This window comes from Rhinopithecus roxellana, chromosome 3 (assembly GCF_007565055.1).
Source record: "Rhinopithecus roxellana isolate Shanxi Qingling chromosome 3, ASM756505v1, whole genome shotgun sequence".
In the NCBI taxonomy this organism is placed as follows: domain Eukaryota; kingdom Metazoa; phylum Chordata; class Mammalia; order Primates; family Cercopithecidae; genus Rhinopithecus; species Rhinopithecus roxellana.
The window spans coordinates 84,607,191-84,627,705 of NC_044551.1; the positions used below are offsets into that span (position 1 = coordinate 84,607,191).

At 45.8% G+C, this 20,515-nt stretch overlaps 1 protein-coding gene and 1 non-coding gene across 2 annotated transcripts in view; one reads left to right on the forward strand and one right to left on the reverse strand.

Moving 5' to 3' along the window:
* The window catches only part of MTMR12 (myotubularin related protein 12), an 89,167-nt gene extending 72,793 nt beyond the window's left edge, over positions 1 to 16,374 (reverse strand). Inside the window, exon 1 of the mRNA XM_010378014.2 lies at positions 16,123 to 16,374. Within this exon, the coding sequence (XP_010376316.1) occupies positions 16,123 to 16,203 (81 nt within the window). The 5' untranslated portion in view covers positions 16,204 to 16,374. The remainder of the gene's footprint in view (positions 1 to 16,122) is intronic.
* LOC115896595 lies at positions 13,026 to 13,132 on the forward strand. The gene has a single exon (XR_004056514.1). It is a non-coding gene; the product is annotated as a U6 spliceosomal RNA (small nuclear RNA).
* Positions 16,375 to 20,515: the final 4,141 nt, after the last annotated feature.

Sequence of the window (20,515 nt, forward strand, 5' to 3'; positions counted from 1 at the left end):
ATCTGCTCATTAAGATGCAAACTAAATTCTTCACTCTGTTTTGACAGCTCATCATTTCTTGAAGCACAGTGAAAGCATTACTCATTTATGATTCTTAGCAAGGATCACTCTCACCAGGCATTTGCTAGGCCTTTAAACAAGCCCAACACCTCATTAAACTCTCCCTAATAAATAAATAAATAAATCTAACGTTAGAAAATAAATGTTAAGACCCAAACACCAATATAAGCCTCAGACCCCACAGACCTGATCTCACCAAACAGCTAACTGGTTTGGTTCTCTTATTATCTGTGAACCATTCCCAGAGAGGGTCGGCAAGCTTGATGGGATAAGGACCTGCCTCAGGAAGCAAAAGGTCACACAGAAAAGAAATGGCTAGAGCCAGGGGCCTCCCAAATCCAAGCTAACGCTCCTTCAACAGAACCAGAAGCAGACAGGATCTTGGCTGCGCCTTGAAAGCCGGTTAGGATTTGGATCAGTGGAAGGGGCAAGGAGCGTGGAGGGCTCTTAAATGGGAAGATGACACCATGAAGGCCGCATTCAGCAGAAGGCTGGCTGTGGTGTGTGGGCATCTAGGGGTGGTGCAGACGGGGAGCAGTGGGAAGTGGAGCGGCCAGTCAAGCTCTTGTGGTAGGTGGTTGCAGGCACCAGGAAATGCTAGACAGAAGGTGGCCATGGAAATACAGACAGATCACCACAGAGGGCCCCACAAAGGGCACAGTGGGGGCTGTGACTGGTTTGGCGTATGAGTGACTAGGGAAAGAAGGGTGCTGTTGGCAGAAGCTGGGAAGGCTCACTTGAAAGGAGAGGGAAGCCAAGCTGAACCGCAGGCATTAAGCTCTGGACTTCACATACTGCCCAAACCCCAAGTCCTCCTAGAAGCCCTTGAGACAGACGAAGATACTGTTACAGGACAGAAAGGAAATCCATGAAACAACTCACTGAAAAAGAAAACTGTGCAGGAAGGGAGGCCCTCTAGGTAGACTGTAAAGGTACCCATGGTGGGTACGGCACAGTCCTATAAGAGGGACAGCATGCCTGGCTCCAGACACACACTTAAGAGTGCTGGGGAAGAACAATGCTGGAAGGAAATGAGGTCAAGTCTTGCCACAATCAGGACCTGCACTGGTGGCCCAAAGAACACACACATGGGCCGGGCGCGGTGGCTCAAGCCTGTAATCCCAGCACTTTGGGAGGCCGAGACGGGCGGATCACGAGGTCAGGAGATCAAGACCATCCTGGCTAACACGGTGAAACCCCGTCTCTACTAAAGAAATACAAAAACTTAGCCGGGCGATGTGGCGGGCGCCTGTAGTCCCAGCTACTTGGGAGGCTGAGGCGAGAGAATGGCGTAAACCCGGGAGGAGGAGCTTGCAGTGAGCTGAGATCTGGCCACTGCACTCCAGCCTGGGAGACAGAGCAAGACTCCGTCTCAAAAAAAAAAAAAAAAAAAAAAAAGAACACACACATGAAAGCGAAAACCACACACACACACACACACACACACACACACACACACAGCTGCAGCTTCTGGGGTGGTGAGGAATAATAGCAACTAAATAACATTTAATAAATATTCACTACATGCCAGGTACTGTGTAAACAGCTTTCCATAGATTGCATCACTTAAGACTAACAGCAACCTTATGGGCCAGATACTTTTATTTTATTCCCATTTCACAGATCAGAAAACTGAGACTCAGAGAAGTTAAACACCCGGCCCAAATTCACCATTAGCAAGTAGAAAAGCTCTGTGTGACACTAAAGCCATGCTTTTTTTTTTTTTTTTTTTTTTTTTTTTGAGACGGAGTCTTGCTCTGTCACCCAGGCTGGAGTGCTGGAGTGCAGTGGCACTATCTCTGCTCACTGCAAGCTCCGCCTCCCGGGTTCACACCATTCTCCTGCCTCAGCCTCCCGAGTAGCTGGGACTACAGGCACCCACCACTATGCCCGGCTAATTTCTTGTATTTTTTAGTAGACACGGGGTTTCACTGTGTTAGCCAGGATGGTCTCGATCTCCTGACCTTGTGATCCGCCCGCCTTGGCCTCCCAGAGTGCTGGGATTACAGGCGTGCCCGCCGCCATGCTCTTAACTACCACATTATACTGACAGTAAAGATTGTTGTGCTGGGATATGCACAAGTGCCAGAAAAAAGGTGTCAGGTGGCAGTTATGGAGCTGTCACTGCTTTATGATTTAAGCTAACGGATGTGACTGACAGCAGCTGCAAAGACACATGGCATTGCCATCTGTGCCTCCCCTACTACCACCACCTCCAAAACTGCTCTATAAACATTAAGTTAGGGGAAGAGCTGAGAGTTAAAAGGCTTGGAGCAGGAAGAAGGCAAGAGGAACCAGAGACAGATGAGAGGTGCCCACAGGCTCACTAAGGGCCAGACTGATCTATGGTACAGCAGCATGTCACAGAAAGAAGGAATTCTCATAGAATCTTGGAGATACTCCTGCAGGTCCTAGCAGCACCCCTTGGATTCTGTTCCTCAAGACTTCTCTCTCACTGTCACACACGTGTGCACATACCTTATATAAGGGATGGGGAAAGATGCCACCCAGTCCCAACACAGCTACGAGCTTTTCACACCCCTCTTGCCTGCCTGCTACATTATCCCCCTCCTCCGCACACCAAATCTCGCTTTAATGTCAACCTTTCCAAGACCTACACAGCTTTTCCACAAGAGTGGATGCTGCCTCAGGTTCTGCAGTGGGTCTTGCTCTGTGCCCCCAGAGCACCTGGGCATGCCTCCCTTGTAAGTAGGCAGCTCCAACTTCTGTGCAGAGAACCCTGGTGACCAGCCATCTCCCCAACAGAACGTGAAGCTCCTGAGTGCACAGACTGTTTCTCTGCATTCCTAATTTTAATAGTGCTTAGCAAATGGCAGCTACATAAAAATGTTGCTTAAATTACAAATCTTCCAGTTCAAGTTATTAATAATAAGAGCATCTAGCCATTGTTGAGTATCTGCCATGTGTCAGGTCCTTAGCTGGGTTTATATGGTTTATTTCTTCTCATCCTCAAAATAAGCCTGCAGGGAAGACACCTATACATGTTACAGATAAGAAACGGAAGTCTCAGATAGGCAAAGTTACATGTCTAAGGTCACCATCAAGTGGCTAAGCCTAGATCAGAACTTTCCAAAATCAAAGTCTCTTCCACAATGCACCTTGTTCCCATCCTCAAACTCCTACTGCGGTTGGTTTATTCCTCAGCTGCTCCTCTGTAACAGGACCAGACAGGACAGCCACACCACACCACACTGAGGGCCTCTCTCATGTACCCCAGAGCTCCCGTATCCCTTCTCTGTCTGCCACCCAGATTGCATCTGCCATACTTATTGCACTCCTCGGGCACTACTTATAGGTACACCAGGTTCTTCCTGTCACCCTTTTAGCATGGATCATCTTTATTCAGCAGGTAGGAGAAAGTGACCATTAAAACAAAAAGGGAAAAAGCAGCCACTTCTCTTCTCCGGAACGTAAAGCTGCATAAAGAAATCTGTAGGGGCCAGGCACAGTGGCTCACACCTGTAATCCCAGCACTTTGGGAGGCCGAGACGGGCAGATCACCTGAGGTCAGAAGTTCAAGATTAGCTTGGCTAACATGGTGAAACCCCGTTTCTACTAAAAATACAAAAATTAGCCAGGTGTGGTGGCGTGCGCCTGTAGTCCCAGCTACTCAAGAGGCTGAGGCAGGAGAATCGCTTGAGCCTGGGAGGTGGAGGATGGAGTGAGCTGAGATCTCACCACTGCACTGCAGCCTGGGTAACAGAGCAAGACTCCATCTCAAAAAAAAAAAAAAGAGAGAGAGAGAGATTTGTAGGGTAAGTGAACTTGAAGCTAAACTAGGCAAGTTGGGGGCTGCAGACAGATGACAGGTAAGTAGGTAGGTAAAGAGTGAGAAAAAGAGGGGCCAAGAGAATACACTGAGGCATCAAAGGAGAAGGCACAAAGTATAAACACTGAGGCCAGCCCAGGAGTCCCTCAGAGATAAAACAGCATACCTGCTGATGCCAAACAACTCATCCCTGGGATCTGGGTCCCAGATTCCTCTCTTTAACTAACAAGATACCCAATACTACAGACTGACTGACCCGCTAGGGAAAGTGCTATTCCCAGTGGTTTGCATAGACAGGAGGCAAATATTCATGGGGAGACCAAGAGTGAAAGAGAATCATTACTGCTCCCAAGTACAGGGACACATTGGGAAGTTAATCTCAAGCGATTCAATTTTATGTTTGGAGGAACACAGATTTTTTTATTTGAAAAACAGGGCTCATTCACTTCAAGTATTTTCAAGTACTTCAATACTCTCAGCAAAGGCCAGGCGCAGTGGCTCATGCCTGTAATCCCAGCACTTTGGGAGGCCAAGGTAGGTGGATCAGGAGTTTGAGATCAGTCTGGCCAACATGGCGAAACCCTGTCTCCACTAACAATACAAAAATTAGCCGGGCATGGTGGTGCACGCCTGTAACCCTAGCTACTCAGGAGGCTGAGACACCACAAAAATCGCTTGCAACTGGGAGGTGGAGACTGTGCCACAGCACTCCAGCCTGGATGACAGAGCAGACTCCATCTCAAAAAAATAAACAAAAACCAAAAACAAAACTCTCAGCAAAAGCAAACAAAAACAAAAACAAAAAACATCGTCTGAAACAGAAGCTGGCAATCTGTCACAAGACGAAGGTCATCTTCAACACATTTCATCATTGTGGCCAGGGCTTCCCTTGCCCCCACTCATACATAAGCCCTATCTTACAGCTGAAATCCCTCCCTTCCCAAAACAACTGAGGTTTCACATGCCACCTCTGAAAGCCTGTGCACCAGCCAAGTCTACAGGAAATGAAGGACAGGGCATGAGAGGGAAAAGCAATGGCTATTATTTTAGGAAAAGCATTTAAATGTGAAATCAAAACAGCATGGTTTTACAACTGCCTTTGAAATGCATAAGAGTATTAGTTTCAGAGACAATTTGATTTTATTTATGCTAGTTATGATTTTACTTGATTTGATTTACTCGTATCTTTTTTTTTTTTTTTGAGACAGAGTCTTGCTCTGTTGCCCAGGCTGCAGTACAGTGGCACAATCTTGGCTCACTGCAACCTCCGCCTCCGGGGTTCACGCCATTCTCCTGCCTCAGCCTCCTGAGTAGCTGGGACTATAGGCGCTTGCCCCTACGCCCGGCTAATTTTATGTATTCTTTAGTAGAGACGGGGTTTCACTGTGTTAGCCAGGATGGTCTTGATCTCCTGACCTCGAGATCCACCCGCCTCGGCCTCCCAAAGTGCTGGGATTACAGGCGTGAGCCACCGCGCCCGGCCAGATTTACTCATATCTTAAATGAACCACTAAAGAGATGTGATAAATGGACAAAATTGAACCTTTGAAGAGAGACCATTAGAAGTTAGGAAAGAGGGGCTGGGTACAGCGGCTCACGCCTGTAATCCCTGCACTTTGGGAGGCCAAGGCGGGTGAATCACAAGGTCAGAAGTTCGAGACCAGTCTGACCAACATGGTGAAACCCCATCTCTACTAAAAATACAAAAATTAGCTGGGCATGGTGGCACGAGCCTGTAACCCCAGCTACTCGGGAGGCTAAGGCAGGAGAATCACTTGAACCCAGGAGGTGGAGGTCGCAGTGAGCCAAGATCGCGCCATCGCACTCCAGCCCAGGCGACAGAGCAAGACTCCGTCTAAAAAAAAAAAAAAAAAATTAGGGAAGAGGGAAGAAAAATAACTCCACACAATGAAACTAGCAAAATGTCAAAGGCCAAATGTTAATAATGAAAAAAGTCAACAACTAAGTCTTCTTATTAGGTTGGAATTTTAAATATAACCAAATCTTTTGCAAATGTATAAAGGAACAAGGAAAAGAAACTTTGAGAGATAGTGAAAAATTTTCTAAGAAAGAGTTACCACTCAGTGAACTTTCCTGTCATTCCTGGCATGACAACATGGCAACAATCACAACAAAATACTCCCCTTTTATTAATACCTTAGCTGGGAGAGATTTATGCACTCTTAAGATTAATGATTAAGAACTTTCTGAAACCATCCAAGTGGCTCTGATGAAACTTCTGAGTAACAACAATAACGGCCCACATCTCTTGAAGGTTAACTACATGCTAAGTATCCTGTGCTAAGGGCTTTACATGCATAATGGCATTTGATATTAATAAATGTTCATATATGTCTATTATATAACATGGATATATCATTATTCCCATTTTCGAGGTAGAAACATAATGAAGCTTAAAGGAACTGGCATTACAGCTAGTATGAAGAGCTACTGACAAGCTCTTGCTTTCCTTAGAGTTGCCATACAGGAGCTAAGCAAAGGAGAATAAAGGAAGGGTGAGGCCCTGGTGCCTTTCCATCTCTCCCAGCACTGTACTCCCTCCCAGAATCCCTCTCTATATCCACCTCCCCTATTCTTCCTCCTAAAGCCAACAGGGGATTAGAGGTTAAAAGAATTATTTCAGTTCAATCCTGCCTCCCAATCTCAAGAGGTTTACTTCAAATGATTCATTTTGAAAGCTTACAAGACATTTTTACATAGTACTCATCCATCATAAACTTGATTCAGTGAGAATAAACTCAGGGTGCTAGGCTGAGACAACTTTGGCTTATCAATGTTGCTGAATTTGTAGTTGATCAAAACTCCATCTACCAGGGATGTCTACTGCTGCTTTTTTATAAACCTCATGTAGGCCCCCACAGGTGGCAACTATGGGCATCATCCTAACAAAGCCAAGATCTCAGCTTGAGCCCTTTTCAGAACCTGCATGTTCTCTTATCAATGGCTGCAAACCCACTGCCCTCTTTGTCATCTCAAAGAAAAAAAAAAAAACATATCAGAAGTCACAAGCACAACTTGATGAGAAACTGAGAGTGGGTATTTACTGGAAAAACAACTTAACCTATATAATCTACCAATATGGATCAAGCATAACATCTTCACACATGACAACCACATGTAAGCTATAAATTTTTACACAATTACAAATGCAACCATAGGCCGGGCGCAGTAGCTCACGCCTGTAATCCTAGCACTTTGGGAGTTGAGGTTGGCGGATCACGAGGTCAGGAGATCAAGACCATCCTGACTAAGACGGTGAAACCCCATCTCTACCAAAAATGCAAAAATTAGCCAGATGTGGTGGTGCATGCCTGTAGTCCCAGCTACTCAGGAGGCTGAGGCAGAAGAATCGCTTGAACCCAGGAGGTTGACATTGCAGTGAGCCAAGATCGCACCATTACACTCCAGCCTGGGTGACAGAGTGAGACTCCGTCTCCAAAAAAAAAAAGAAAGAAAAGAAATGCAGCCATATGAGGTGCATACTCACGAACACAGACATACTTAAAAATGGAATCATTGCTTTAGTTAAGGTACCATCATTGGCACTTTCATTTTTCTAACTTCCAAACTCTGCACTTTACTATATTGTCTTTATCATAATAAAGTATACATTTTTTTGTAGCAATAGAAAGTTTTTTAGCCCCTATGACACTGGAATTTTCTCTAAAGCATACCATCACATAGGGTGGTTTAATATGGAAGAACATCCAACATTCTGTTGAGGATGTTTAGAGAAAGATCCAGAACTTTAAACTTCTAAATATGGAGTCCCCACAGCCTGAAATTCTGATGGCAGCCCTGATTTTAACGTTCGAGCTGGAAGTAGGGTGCAGAAGTATCTGCTCTTAGACAGTGGCTGTCCATGTGGCAGCTGTTTGATCAGGCTGCAGGAAGCGCTGCTTGACAGAGCCTCATGATGCTTTCTGAGGCTCCATCTGCAGAAGTTGTGTGGTGTTGGATAAGACTCAGGGAGATGCTGCAGGAAGCACAGGCAGGAGAGAAAAAGCGGAAGCGTTGGACAGATCATCAGGCTAAAGCCACAGCTAAGAAAGTGACCATTTCAGGAGGGACTTTTAATGTCTTCTGATAGCCTACCAATGACATCCAAGTTCAAGGAGAAAATTCTGGAATTAAGAAATTAGCTGGGTGAGTTCTGGAAGATTTAAAAAAATTAGTTGAGAATGGAGAAAAGGTTATGAATTCTTTTTTTTTTTTTTTTCCTGAGATGGAGTCTTGCTCTGTAGCCCAGGCTGGAATGCAATGGCATGATCTCAGCTCACTGCACCCTCCGCCTCCTGGGTTCAAGCGATTCTCCTGCCTCAGCCTCCTAAGTAGCTGGGATTACAGGTGTCCGCCACCACGCCTGGCTAATTTCTGTATTTTTAGTAGAGACGGGGTTTCACCATATTGGCCAGGCTCGTCTCAAACTGCTGACCTTGTGATCCACCCGCCTCGGCCTCCCAAAGTGATGGGATTACGCATGAGTCACCACTCCCGGCCAGGTTATGAGTTCTTAAAAAAAGAAGGCAAAGGATCTAGACTTTGTTTTTTTTGTTTTGTTTTGTTTTTGTTTTTGTTTTTTTTGTTTTTTTTTTTTTTTTGAGGCAGAGTCTCACTCTGTCGCCGGGGCTGGGGTGCAGTGGCCAGATCTCAGCTCACTGCAAGCTCCGCCTCCCGGGTTCACGCCATTCTCCTGCCTCAGCCTCCCGAGTAGCTGGGACTACAGGCGCCCGCCACTTCACCCAGCTAGTTTTTGTATTTTTAGTAGAGACGGGGTTTCACCGTGTTAGCCAGGATGGTCTTGATCTCCTGACCTCGTGATCCGCCCGTCTCGGCCTCCCAAAGTGCTGGGATTACAGGCTTGAGCCACCGCGCCCGGCCTTAGACTTTGTTTTTGAAGTTATTTTTCCTGCTAGGACTAAGGCAGGAGATCTGTTTAAGACAAGTCAATCTCTTCTTGTTATCATCTATCTGCCAGACATCAAAGTTAGTGGTCCAACAAAAATCATCCCAATAATTTCATCTGTTCGGTAAATTGATGTATCCCCACTCAATACCTACAACAATATCTGCGATACCACAGCTGGGCGCAGTGGCTCACGCCTGTAATCCCAGCACTTTGGGAGGCCAAGGCAGGTGGATCATCTGAGGTCGGGAGTTCGAGACCAGCCTGACCAAGATGGATAAACCCTGTCTCTACTAAAAATACAAAATCAGCAGGGCGTGGTGGCACACGCCTCTAATCCCAGCTACTCAGGAGGCTGAGGCAGGAGAATCGTTGGAACCCGGGAGGCAGAGGTTGTGGTGAGCCGAGATTGCACCATTGCACTCCAGCCTGGGCAACAAGAGCAAAACTCCGTCTCAAAAAAATAAAATAAAATAAAAAATCTAGGATACCGCAAGTGCTGAGTAGGTATGTGCTGAACTAAATCAATTATATCTTTCGAAAACACCAGCTCTAGAGACGAAAACAACCAAGAGATCCCTGTATCTGCTCGGCAGTTACCTGGTTGACAATCTAGCAAAAGCCAAAAAAGAAATTACTACTAGAGAACACTACTAAGGAATGACTCTAGTGTGCAAAGGCTAATCATGATATAAGCATGTTTCACTAGTAATATTCCTTACGTTCATAAACGTAAGGATAAGAGAATGGGCCCCGAGGTCAGACTGCTCTAGTTTAAATCCTGGCACATGCTCCATGACCTTAAACAAGGTACTCAACTTCTCTGAGCCTCAGTTTCCATATCTAAAAACAAAAAAGATGGGTAATAATAATATTCCCTTCATGAAACTTCCTGAAAGGGGAAAATGAGATATGCGAGTTCCTGGAACCCAGAAGTACCTAATAAATACTAGTAATTATTCATTTTTATTTTGTATATACCCACAGTCATATCTCTGGGAAGACTACAGGATCATATATTCACTTCTCCTGACCAAAAGAAATGGCCTTAAATAAGAACTAGGCAACAGAATGCATTTTTTCCTGAGGGATAAGTGAAAAAATAAAAAAATAGCTATTAACACCATATACATATTTTTTAACTCTTCTCAAGCTTCATCTCTCTTTTCTTCCCACATCTATATAAAACATTTCCTGAGCTCCTGCAACCCTTGTTTACTACTGGCACTGCTGGCTATTAGGATAGAGTTTTATCTCTGTTCTGCAATAACACTGTATCTGTGGGCAAGATATTAAACTTTACAGGGCCTCAGTTTCCACATCTGTACAATGGAGGGTAAGTATAATGGAGGCAGAGTATATTATCTTTAAATTCTCTTCCAAAGCTAAAAATCCACAAATAAGTGCCCATTAACTATTATTAGTTCATTCAGGCCAAACACTGACCTAAACTCTTAGAAAGTACATTTTAGCCCTATTTGGAATACCCACAAAATGGGTACAAGTACAGCCACCCTCTGAAAGCTAAATTTTGCCTAGCCAGTTTCAAAGGTCTAATTTTAAATGACACTGTGGGATAGCAACTGACATGGAAAGATGTTTACAATACACATTTTTGGTGAAAAAGGCAGATTACAAAATATGATCAACAATATTAATCCCAATTTGATTAAAAAAATATATATATACCTACACATATATCTGCTTAAAGTGTACAGAATACACTCCGAGTTGTTTATGTTTATAATCTTTCTTTAAAAAATGTTTTTGCTTATCTGTACCTTATTTTTCTATAAAGAATGCTTATGGCTTCTGAAATAATTCAAACAGGTGTTTTATTTAACAAGAAAGATGGATTTGGTACCCAAACGATAACCATATCCCTCCCTAGAGCAGAGTTCAGCACCCAGCAGGTCCCCCAGAGGCACCGACATCCTTTGTACCCTGTGTCTGGAGCTGGGCTGGAGTGGGGGTGCTGTGATGTTTTCAGGTATCAGTCATCAGGTACCATCAAGATGGCCCCAGATCGCTCCCTCTTGTTCATCTCAACTTTCAGAGCCATCAGCTACCCACTTAACTAGCTTTACCAATTTGTAACCCTCTGAGCAGAGTTTTCAAAACATAATCAAAGGTCCTAAATTATGGTTTAAGGTTTTAACTGTCACACTCACTGATTTAGAATAATCAAGGATAGAAGAATCCACTTTACTCTGGCAGCAATCCAATTTTAAAAGTCAGAGTTAACTACCAGTCCTCACTTTATGCTGTCCGATGCCAGTCCTTTCTGATCACAAGGAAAAAAAAATAAGCTCACCATGTTTAAAAGCATAATCTTAAAATACTTTATCCAGTTAAGCACTTTTGTTTCTAACACAAAGTGCTGACTCTTGACAGATTCTCTGGCATACTGAAGGTCACCACTGCTGAACCTATCTGATCAGCCAAGAACAAGCTTATCACCAGGTACAGGTATCATTACATCATAAGGTGTAAAGGTTGTTCTGGCAGCTCAGTCATCCACCAACAAACAGGTGTCTAAGAAACTGAGATTTCCCAGCTACCAAAACCCAGACAAAGAAATAAGCAACAGTTGGCTGGGTGGGGTGGCTCACGCCTGTAATCCCAGCACTCTGGGAGGCTGAGGCGGGCGTATCACAAGGTCAGGAATTCGAGATCAGCCTGGCCAATATGGTGAAACCCTATCTCTACTAAAAATACAAAAATTAGCTGCGCGTGGTGGTGTGCGCCTGTAGTCCCAGCTACTCGGGAGGCTGAGGCAGGAGAATTGCCTGAACCTGGAAAGCGGTGGTTGCAGTGAGTCAAGAGCATGCCACTACACTCCAGCCTGGGTGACAGAACGAGGCTGTCTCAAAAAAAAAAAAAAAAAGAAAAAAGAAATAAGCAACAGCATGACATACACCAAGGCAGTTCAGAGAAAGGCAACATGAGGGAAAGCAGGGTAGAAATAGGAGAGGACAGTTCAGAAAAGTGTCCTGAGGAACTCCTCCCACTGGGTAAGCCAAGAGAAAGTTACCAGACCCAGAGCTCTCAGAAGCACGTAAGCCATGCCTTGATGCTGCTCACCTGTATTTCCCATAATACGATTACCTGGCAAAATCTATATACTTAAAAATACATTGCCTTCTCACCCCTTCCTACTCTTATCTTTTTTTTTTTTTTGAAATGGAGTCTCACTCTGTCGCCAGGCTGAAATGAAGTGGTGCAATCTTGGCTCACTGCAACCTCTGGTTCAAGCGATTCTCCCGGTTCAAGCGATTCTCCTGCCTCAGCCTCCCGAGTAGCTGGGACTAACTACAGGCATGCACCACCACGCCCAGCTAATTTTTGTATTTTTAGTAGAGATGGGGTTTCACCATGTTGGCCAGGATAATCTCGATCTCTTGGCCTCATGATCCACCCACCTGGGCCTCCCAAAGTGCTGGGATTACAGGTGTGAGCCACCACGCCCGGCCTTACCCTTAACCCTTATCTTTTAAAAAACCATCCACAATTTAGGAGAGAGCCTTATCCTCCGTTACAAAACATGTTTAGAGTCAGACTACAACAAAGAGACATAGTGTATGCACAGCATTATTTTAATGCAAGAAAACAAAACTGCCAAGTATAAGGATCTGAAAAATGTGACCACTTCAGGCTTATTTTGGAGCTGAACCACTCCCCTTCCCTAATTATCCCTCAAAGGAAATATATCAGGCACTGTGGGCAAAGAGGGAAACATGTCTAATTACAACATGTGCACTTGGTGGATGAAGAATTTGAACATTCTTGAACTCTGGCCACATTTCAGAAGACTTTCCACTTGTAATTTAATTTCACTGAAGAGAAAAGTTTAAGGATCGGTTGCACTTCAACCAGGGCTCTATCAAAAAAAGACACAAAGAATACCTGACAAGGATAGGCAACCAAAGCAAAAATGAACAAATGGGATCACATCAAGTTAAAAAGCTTCTGCACAGCAAAGGAAACTATCAACAAAATGAAGAGATAACTCACTAAATGGCAAAAAAAATATTTACAAACTGTCTATCTGACAGGGGATGAATAACAAGAATATGTAAGAAGCTCAAACAACTCAATAGGAAAAAATCTAATAATCCACTTAAAAATGGACAAAAGATCTGAATACACATTTCTCAAAAGAAGATATACAAATGGCAAAAAAAAGGTATATGAAAATACGCTTAACATCATTGATCACCAGAGAAAAGCAAATCAAAATGACAATGAGTACTCGCTTCGGCATCACATATACTAAAACTGGAAGGACACAGAGAAGATTAGCATGGTCCCTGTGCAAGGATGACATGCAAATTCATGAAGCGCTTCATATTTTTAACAAATCTTTAAATGTTAAAAAAAAAATTATGAGATATCATTTTATTCCAGTTAAAATGGCTTATATCCAAAAGATAAACAATAACGAAAGCTGGTAAGGATGTGGAGAGAAGGGAACCCTCATACACTGTTGGTAGGAACGTAAATCAATACAATCACTGTGGAGAACAGTACAGAGGTTCCTCAAAAACTAAAAATACAGCTACCATATGATCTGGCAAGCCCACTGCTAGGTATACACCCGAAAGACAGGAAATCAGGGCCAGGCGCGGTGGCTTACGCCTACAATCCCAGCACTTTGGGAGGCTGAGGCAGAAGGATTGCTTGAGCCCAGGAGTTTGAGAGCAGCCTGGGCAAGACAGCAAGACATTACCTCTACTAAAAATTTTAAAATTAGCCAGGTGCTCTGGCATGCACCTGTAGTCCCAGCTACCTGGGAAAATCGCTTGAGTACAGGAGGTGGAGGCTACAGTGAGCTGCGAGCATGCCACTGTACTTCAACCTAAGCAACAAAGCAAGATCCCGTCTCTAAAAAAGGAAGGAAAAAAGAAAGAAAGGAAATCAGTATATGGAAGAGAAATCTGCACTCCCATGTTTATTACAACACTATTCACCATAGCCAAGATTTGGAAGCAACCAAAGAGTCCATCATCAACAAATGAATAGATGAAGAAAATGTGGTACATATACACAAGGGAGTACTATTCAGCCATAAAAAATAACAAGATCCTGTCATTTGCAATAATGAATAGAAATGGAGGTCATTATGTTAAGTGAACTACCTCAGGCAGAGAAAGACAAACTTTGCATGTCCTCACTTATTTGTGGGAGCTAAAAATTAAAACAACTGAACTCACGGAGATAGTAGAACGATGGTTACCAAAAGCTAGGAAGGGGAAAGGAAAGTGGGGATGTTTAACGGGTACAAAAAAACAGTTAGAATAAGATCTAGTAAGTGACAGCACAACAGGGTGACTACAGTCAACAATAATTTATTGTGTATTTTATAATAAAGAGTATAATTGGATAGTGTGTAACACAAAGGAAGGATAAATGCTTGCAGTGATGGATACTCCATTCATGCACTGTATGCCCATACCCAAAGATTTCTTTTTTTTTTTTTTTTTGAGATGGAGTCTTGCTCTGTCGCCCAAGCTGTAGTGCAGTGGCGTGATCTCGGCTCACTGCAACCTCCGCCTCCTGCGTTCAAGCGATTCTCCTGCCTCAGCCTCCCGAGTAGCTGGGATTACAGGTGTGCACCACCACGCCTGGCTAATTTCGGGGTTTCACCATGTTGGCCAGGCTGGTCTCCAACTTCTGACCTCAGGTGATCCACACACTTCAGCCATCCAAAGTGCTGGGATTACAGGGGTCAGCCACCACGCCCAGCCCAAATATTTCATGTATCCCATTAAATATATACACCTACTATACCCACAAAAAATTTTTTTAAATTTTAAATGTTTTAAAAAGACACAGAGAGAAATTGACCATATTACCTACATGTGATACTACAAGGGAAGCCTGCTGAAACTGTAAGATGACCCTGACTCCACGTCAAGTGCTAATAGAGGAAATGGTTTGTATTTTACAACTAGGACTAAAAATAAGACCCATTTTAAGAGCACTCTACCCTGGAGAAAACACACATATCTTGAATTTAAAGATACATATGCAAATGCCTCAGGCCCCAGGTGGTCTTACAGAAGCAGTCCCTGATCAGATCTCTCATCCACAGCCCACGTACTTCTGCATTACAGAGGTGGGAAGACATCTGCAACAAATTTGGCGGTGCTTCTGCACTTCTGCAGGAGAGAAAGGCAGAAAAAAACCTTCACAGATCCAAAATGAGAAGGCATCTCATTGGGCATTTGGATTAAGAACTATTACTCAAGATGCCCTGAGCAAGGCCTACAAGTTCTGATCTCTCTAACCTCCTCTCCTACGACTGTCCCCCCTTGTCCATGGGCCTCTGCCATGCTGGCTTCCTTGACGCTCCGCCAACCCTTCAGACACACTCCCACCTCACGACCTTCCCGGAGGCTGTTCTCTCTACCTGGACGACTCTTCTCTCAGACCCCTCACGTCTTCAAGTCTCGGACCAAATGCCACCTTTGTGCGGAGGAAAAAGACTTCCTTCCTTTACCACGATATTTATCGCCTCCTACTACACAGTATAATTCACTTAAATATCTATAATTCACCCTGTTTCTCCTCTCCCCCTCAAATAAGTTACAGGAGAGCAGAGATCTCTGTCTTGTTCACTGATGTCTATCACAAGCACTTAGTGCCTGACACATAGTAGGAGCTCAAGAAGTATTTTCTGAATGAATGAACAAACTTCTTGACCTGAAGATTCAGAACAGTAAGAAGTGGGTGGAAAGGATGATGGTGAGGGGATGAGGAGAAAGAAGCGACAGAGGAGAATTCCCAAGGGAGAGGCAGAGCCTGGCCGAGGCCAGGCCGACCCCCGTTTCTCCCCGCAGCGCTGACGGGAGGCGGACGTAAGTGCAAGGCATCCCGCCAGCGGCACTCGAGGCACTCAGAGGCCGGCAGCGGAGGCCGGCGGGCTCCCGGGCTCACTGAGAAAGTCCAGAGGCAGGACGGACCCACGCGGGCTCCGAGCAGGCCCCGTTAGGGGCTCCGACCCCCGGTCCTACCCCTCCCAGCAGTGCCCACAACCCCAGGTCCTCTCCAGAATCCCCAGGGGCGTTCCGGGCCGCAATCCCTTCTCGGCTCGGGCCCCTCCACCAGCCTCCAGCGGCCGGGCCCTGCGCTCGGGCACCTGCCTGCCTGAGCCAGGGTCCCCACTCCGGCCCGCGCGGAGGCCCCAGCGCGCCCCTGCGGCCTCAGCTCGCCTGGCTGCCCCATCGCCCGGCACAAGGGCAGGAAGCGCTCCGCGGCGCTCCCCGCTGCAGGGAAGGGGCTCCCGGCGCCCCTCTCCCGGGCCGCCCCTGCCACACGCCCCGCCTGCGCGGCGCCCCCTCACCTCAGGGCGTACGTACGACACGAAGGAGGGCTTGGGGGCCTTGGTGCCACCGCCACCGCCGACTACTCCTTTCCCCAGCATACCGCCGCCCTGGGAAGCAGCGACGCGCGGACACAGAGGTGGCAGCTCGGGATCCAGCTGGGGCAGCAGCGGCGGCCACCAGCACTAGCGGCTGGGGCTCCGCCCATCCCCAAGGCCGCGACCGCCGCGGTGCCGCCCGCATCCGGCTCCGACGCTGACACCGCTCGCCCCGCCCAGGCCCGTGGGCCCCGCCCACCCCGCGCTCTGGCCCAGAGAGCCAGGAGACCGCTACTGGAGGCCACGCCCACCCTCCCGCAGGAGGGTCTGACCCGCCGAGATTCACCACCTTCCTGCGGCAAAGCCCGCCCTCATGCTGTCTCTGACTGGCCAGAGGCGTTGCCGGCCGAACCCCCTCGCCCAACCCCTTCTTGAGTGAGTTTGGAGAGATGTTTCCTCTAACCAATCCAGAGAGGTTTCCTTCCGGACTTTCCGACGATTGGATAGCGAGGATATAACCGTCGTCCAATGATCGTGCAGTCACCAAGTTGTCGTTAGCAGTGGTTCAGGGCAGTCTTTTTCTTCCTTTTGCTTGTGTCTTTGGAATAAAACGTCCAAAAATGGGATGTATGGAATCTTGCTATAGGAGTTCCCAACTTACATCGATGACGTTCCAGGTTTTTTATTTTATTTTATTATTATTTACTTTTGAGACGGAGTTTTGCTCTTTTCGCCTAGGCTGGAGTGCAATGGCGCGATCTCGGCTCATTGCAACCTCCGCCTCCCAGGTTCAAGCGATTATCCTGCCTCAGCCTCCTGGGTAGCTGGGATTACAGGCTCCCGCCACTACATCCAGCTAATTTTTTTCTTTCTTTGGTCGTTCTGTCGCCCAGGCTGGAGTGCAATGGCGTAGTATAGGCTCGCTGCAACCTCCGCCTCCCGGGTTCAAGCGATTCTCCTGCCTCAGCCTCCCGAGTAGCTGGGATTATAGGCGCCTGCCATCACACCCGGCTAATTTTTGTATTTTTAGTAGAGACGGGGTTTCACCATGTTTGCCAGGCTGGTCTCAAACCCCTAACCTCGTGATCCGCCCGCCTCGGCCTCCCAAGGTGTTGATATTACAGGCGTGAGCCAGGCCTGGCCGCTAATTTTTGTATTTTTAATAGAGACGGGGGTTTCACCATGTTGGCCAGGCTGGTCTCAAACTCCTGACTTCAGATGATCCACCTGCTTCGGCCTCCCGAAGTGCTGAAATTACAGGCGTGAGCCACCGCGCCCGACCTTAAGGTTTTTTATTTTAAATGTAAACAAAAATGAGACAAATGGTGACTCAAGCCTCTAATCCCAGCACTTTGGGAGGCCGAGGCGGGTGGATTTATTGAGGCCAGGAGTTGAGACCAGCCTGGCCAACATGGAGAAACCCTATCTCTACTAAAAATACAAAAATTAGCCGGGCGTGGTGGCGGGCGCCTGTAATCCTAGCTACACAGGAGGCTGAGGCACGAGAATCGCTTGAACCAAGGTTGCAGTGAGCCAGGATCGCGCCACTGCACTCCAGCCTGGGCGGTAGAGCAAGACTCTGTCTCAAACAGAAAAAAAAAAAAAAAAAAAAAAAAAAAAAAAGTGTCAAATCAAGTGTTAACAAGGCGGTAAGGAATAAGTTTGAGTGTTTGATAATAAAAGACCTTGTCAACTTAATTTTTCCAAACTTTTTAGCTTCTTTGTGTTTCCAACAGGAAGAATATCAAGAGCCCTTAAGAAACTTCTTTTGCTCTACGAAGTTATTGACAAAATCCTCATTTTTTAGTCAAGATTGTAAAGAAAATTCATTTCAAGTCTACATTTGGTGCCAAGTGTTGTTAGTTACAGATAAATAAGATAACCAGTCACGGGAGCTAAATAAGATAGAATCCAGCTCTTAAGAAATTCAATCTAGTGGAAAAAAACTGATTAAAATTTGCAGTTAATTTTTTAGGTGTCAGGCACTGTGCTAAGTACTCTCATTGGTGACCTTGATTTTTACCCTCTTAATCTCCATGTGCTCCCCCTTCCCAAATACACTTCAAATAAATATAAAATCTTAGTGAAAACAAATATGCCTTATTTTGCAAACATAGTTTCAACACAAGTCCTGCAGCTCCCTTTCCAGCTAGATTGCCACCTATAAGCCTATTTGGTATAGCTGTGCTGCAGCCGCCACTGAGTTTCCTTATCCCTGTTTCCAGGTGACAAAACAGAGATGCAAGTGATTTGATCAGGTCTCACAACTAGTCACTGAGAGAGCTGGGATTTCAACCCAGGTTTGTCTCATTCGAAATCCCAAGTTCTTAACATTATAATTACACAAATTAGAAAGGAGCACAATGAAAGTGTGGTCAATTCTATTTGGGAAGACCAAGTTGAAGCCATCCTTACAAAGTTGAGAATTCTGCACAGAAATAGAATTGTAAGTAAGCGTTAGTCAGGCTGCAGTTTGGCCTGCTTCTTCATATTGATAACTCGACTTCAGATAACACTAGATACTGATCATTTGCATGCCTATTGTTTCAATAGGTAGGATTTCTGGTTCTGGAATCATAAGAGTTTTATTTAAGAATTGCTTAGGCAGATCCTAAGTTCCAGCAGAACAGCCGACATCAACCAGTTTAAAGACCACCCCCACCCCAACACACACACACACACACACACACACACACACGAACCGAAGCAGTGTGAGAATACAATTTCTTCATCTCTCTGTCTCATGACTTTGCCCTGCACTTTTCAACCAATCAATGATCTCCACACTTTGGTCCACTTCAAAACCCTTAAATACCCTAGCCCAGGCAGGGTGCAGTAGCTCACACCTGTCATCTCAGCACTTTCAAAGGCCAAAGTAGGAGGCTCATTTGCGTTCAGGAGTTCAAGACCAGCCCAGACAACATAGTGAGGCCCTGTCTCTACGAAACATTAAAAAATTAGTTGGGCATGGTGGTGCAAGCTTATAGCCCAAGGTACTCAGGAGGTTGAGGTGGAAAGATTGCTTGAGCCCAGGAGTTAGAGGTTACAGTGAGCTGATATGTCACTGCACTCCAGCCTAGGTGACAAAGCAAAATCCTGTCTCAAAAAAAAAAAAAAAAAAAAGTAGCCCCAAACTCCTTGACTCCTCAGGGAGATGAATTTGAGGTTTTCTCCTGTCTCCTCATCCAGCAACCCTACAATTAAACGTCTTTCACTGCTGTAACCTGGTGTCTTGGTGTATTGACTTGTCCAGTGTATTGGGCAACAAACCTATTATGGTTACAAAGTAAGGCTTCATAAAAAAAGATATTCCTCATGGGAGTGTTAAAGAATACATTTCATTGTCAAGACTAATATCACTATATTTTGCAGCAGTCTTCACTTTTTGAAGTAGAATGGCAGGGCAGATTTTTAGACACTGAGCAAATGTTTCCTTTCTCATTTTTCAAAGTATTTTGAATTTCCATGACCTTTCACCATAGTTGTTAGTAAATGTGACTATATCCAAGGCTGGCTTCTTTGGACATGAAACTAGTGCAGTCACACAGAATCTCACACTTAAGAAGGCTCAGAGGCCGAGTGCAGTGGGATCACACCTGTAATCTCAGCACTTTGAGAATTCAAGGCAGGCAGATCACTTGAGTCCAGGAGTTTGAAGCCAGACTGGGCACCATAGGGAGACTCGGTCTCTACAAAAAATACAAAGAATTAGCCTGGCATGGTGGTATGCACCTGTAGTCCCAGTCTCAGCTACTTGGGTGGCTGAGGTGGGAGGATCACTGAGCTCTGGAGGTAGCAGTGAGCCATGATTGTGCCACTCACTCCAGCCTGGGTGACAGAGCAAGACCCTGTCTCAAAAAAAAAGGAGAGGGGGGGCCTTGGAGTTTAATCCTTTATAGTTTTGGCCTTGAGCTTCTTCTTTTTTTTTTTTCTGGGGGTTGGGGGACAGAGTCTCACTCTGTTTCCCAGGCTGGAGTGCAGTGGCGTGGTGTCAGCTCACTGCAACCTCTGCCGCCTGGGTTCAAGTGATTCTCCTGCCTCAGCTTCCTGAGTAGCTGGGATTACAGGCGCCTGCCACCGTGCCCAGCTAATTTTTGTATTTTTAGTAGAGACGGGGTTGCACCATCTCGGCCAGGCTGGTCTTGAACCGCTGACCTCGTGATCCACCCACCTTGGCCTCCCAAAGCGCTGAGATTTCAGGCATGAGCCACCATGCCTGGCCAGCCTTGAGCTGCTTAGTAATTTTATCTTTGAGTGTGTGTTTTAAGTGAAGATTAACGGTTGATGAGCAATGGAGCACACACAACGGGTCTTGGCGCCTCAGCTCATGCACAGCCCCACCTCCCCGCCCCTCCTCCCTCCTCTTGGGTGCCTG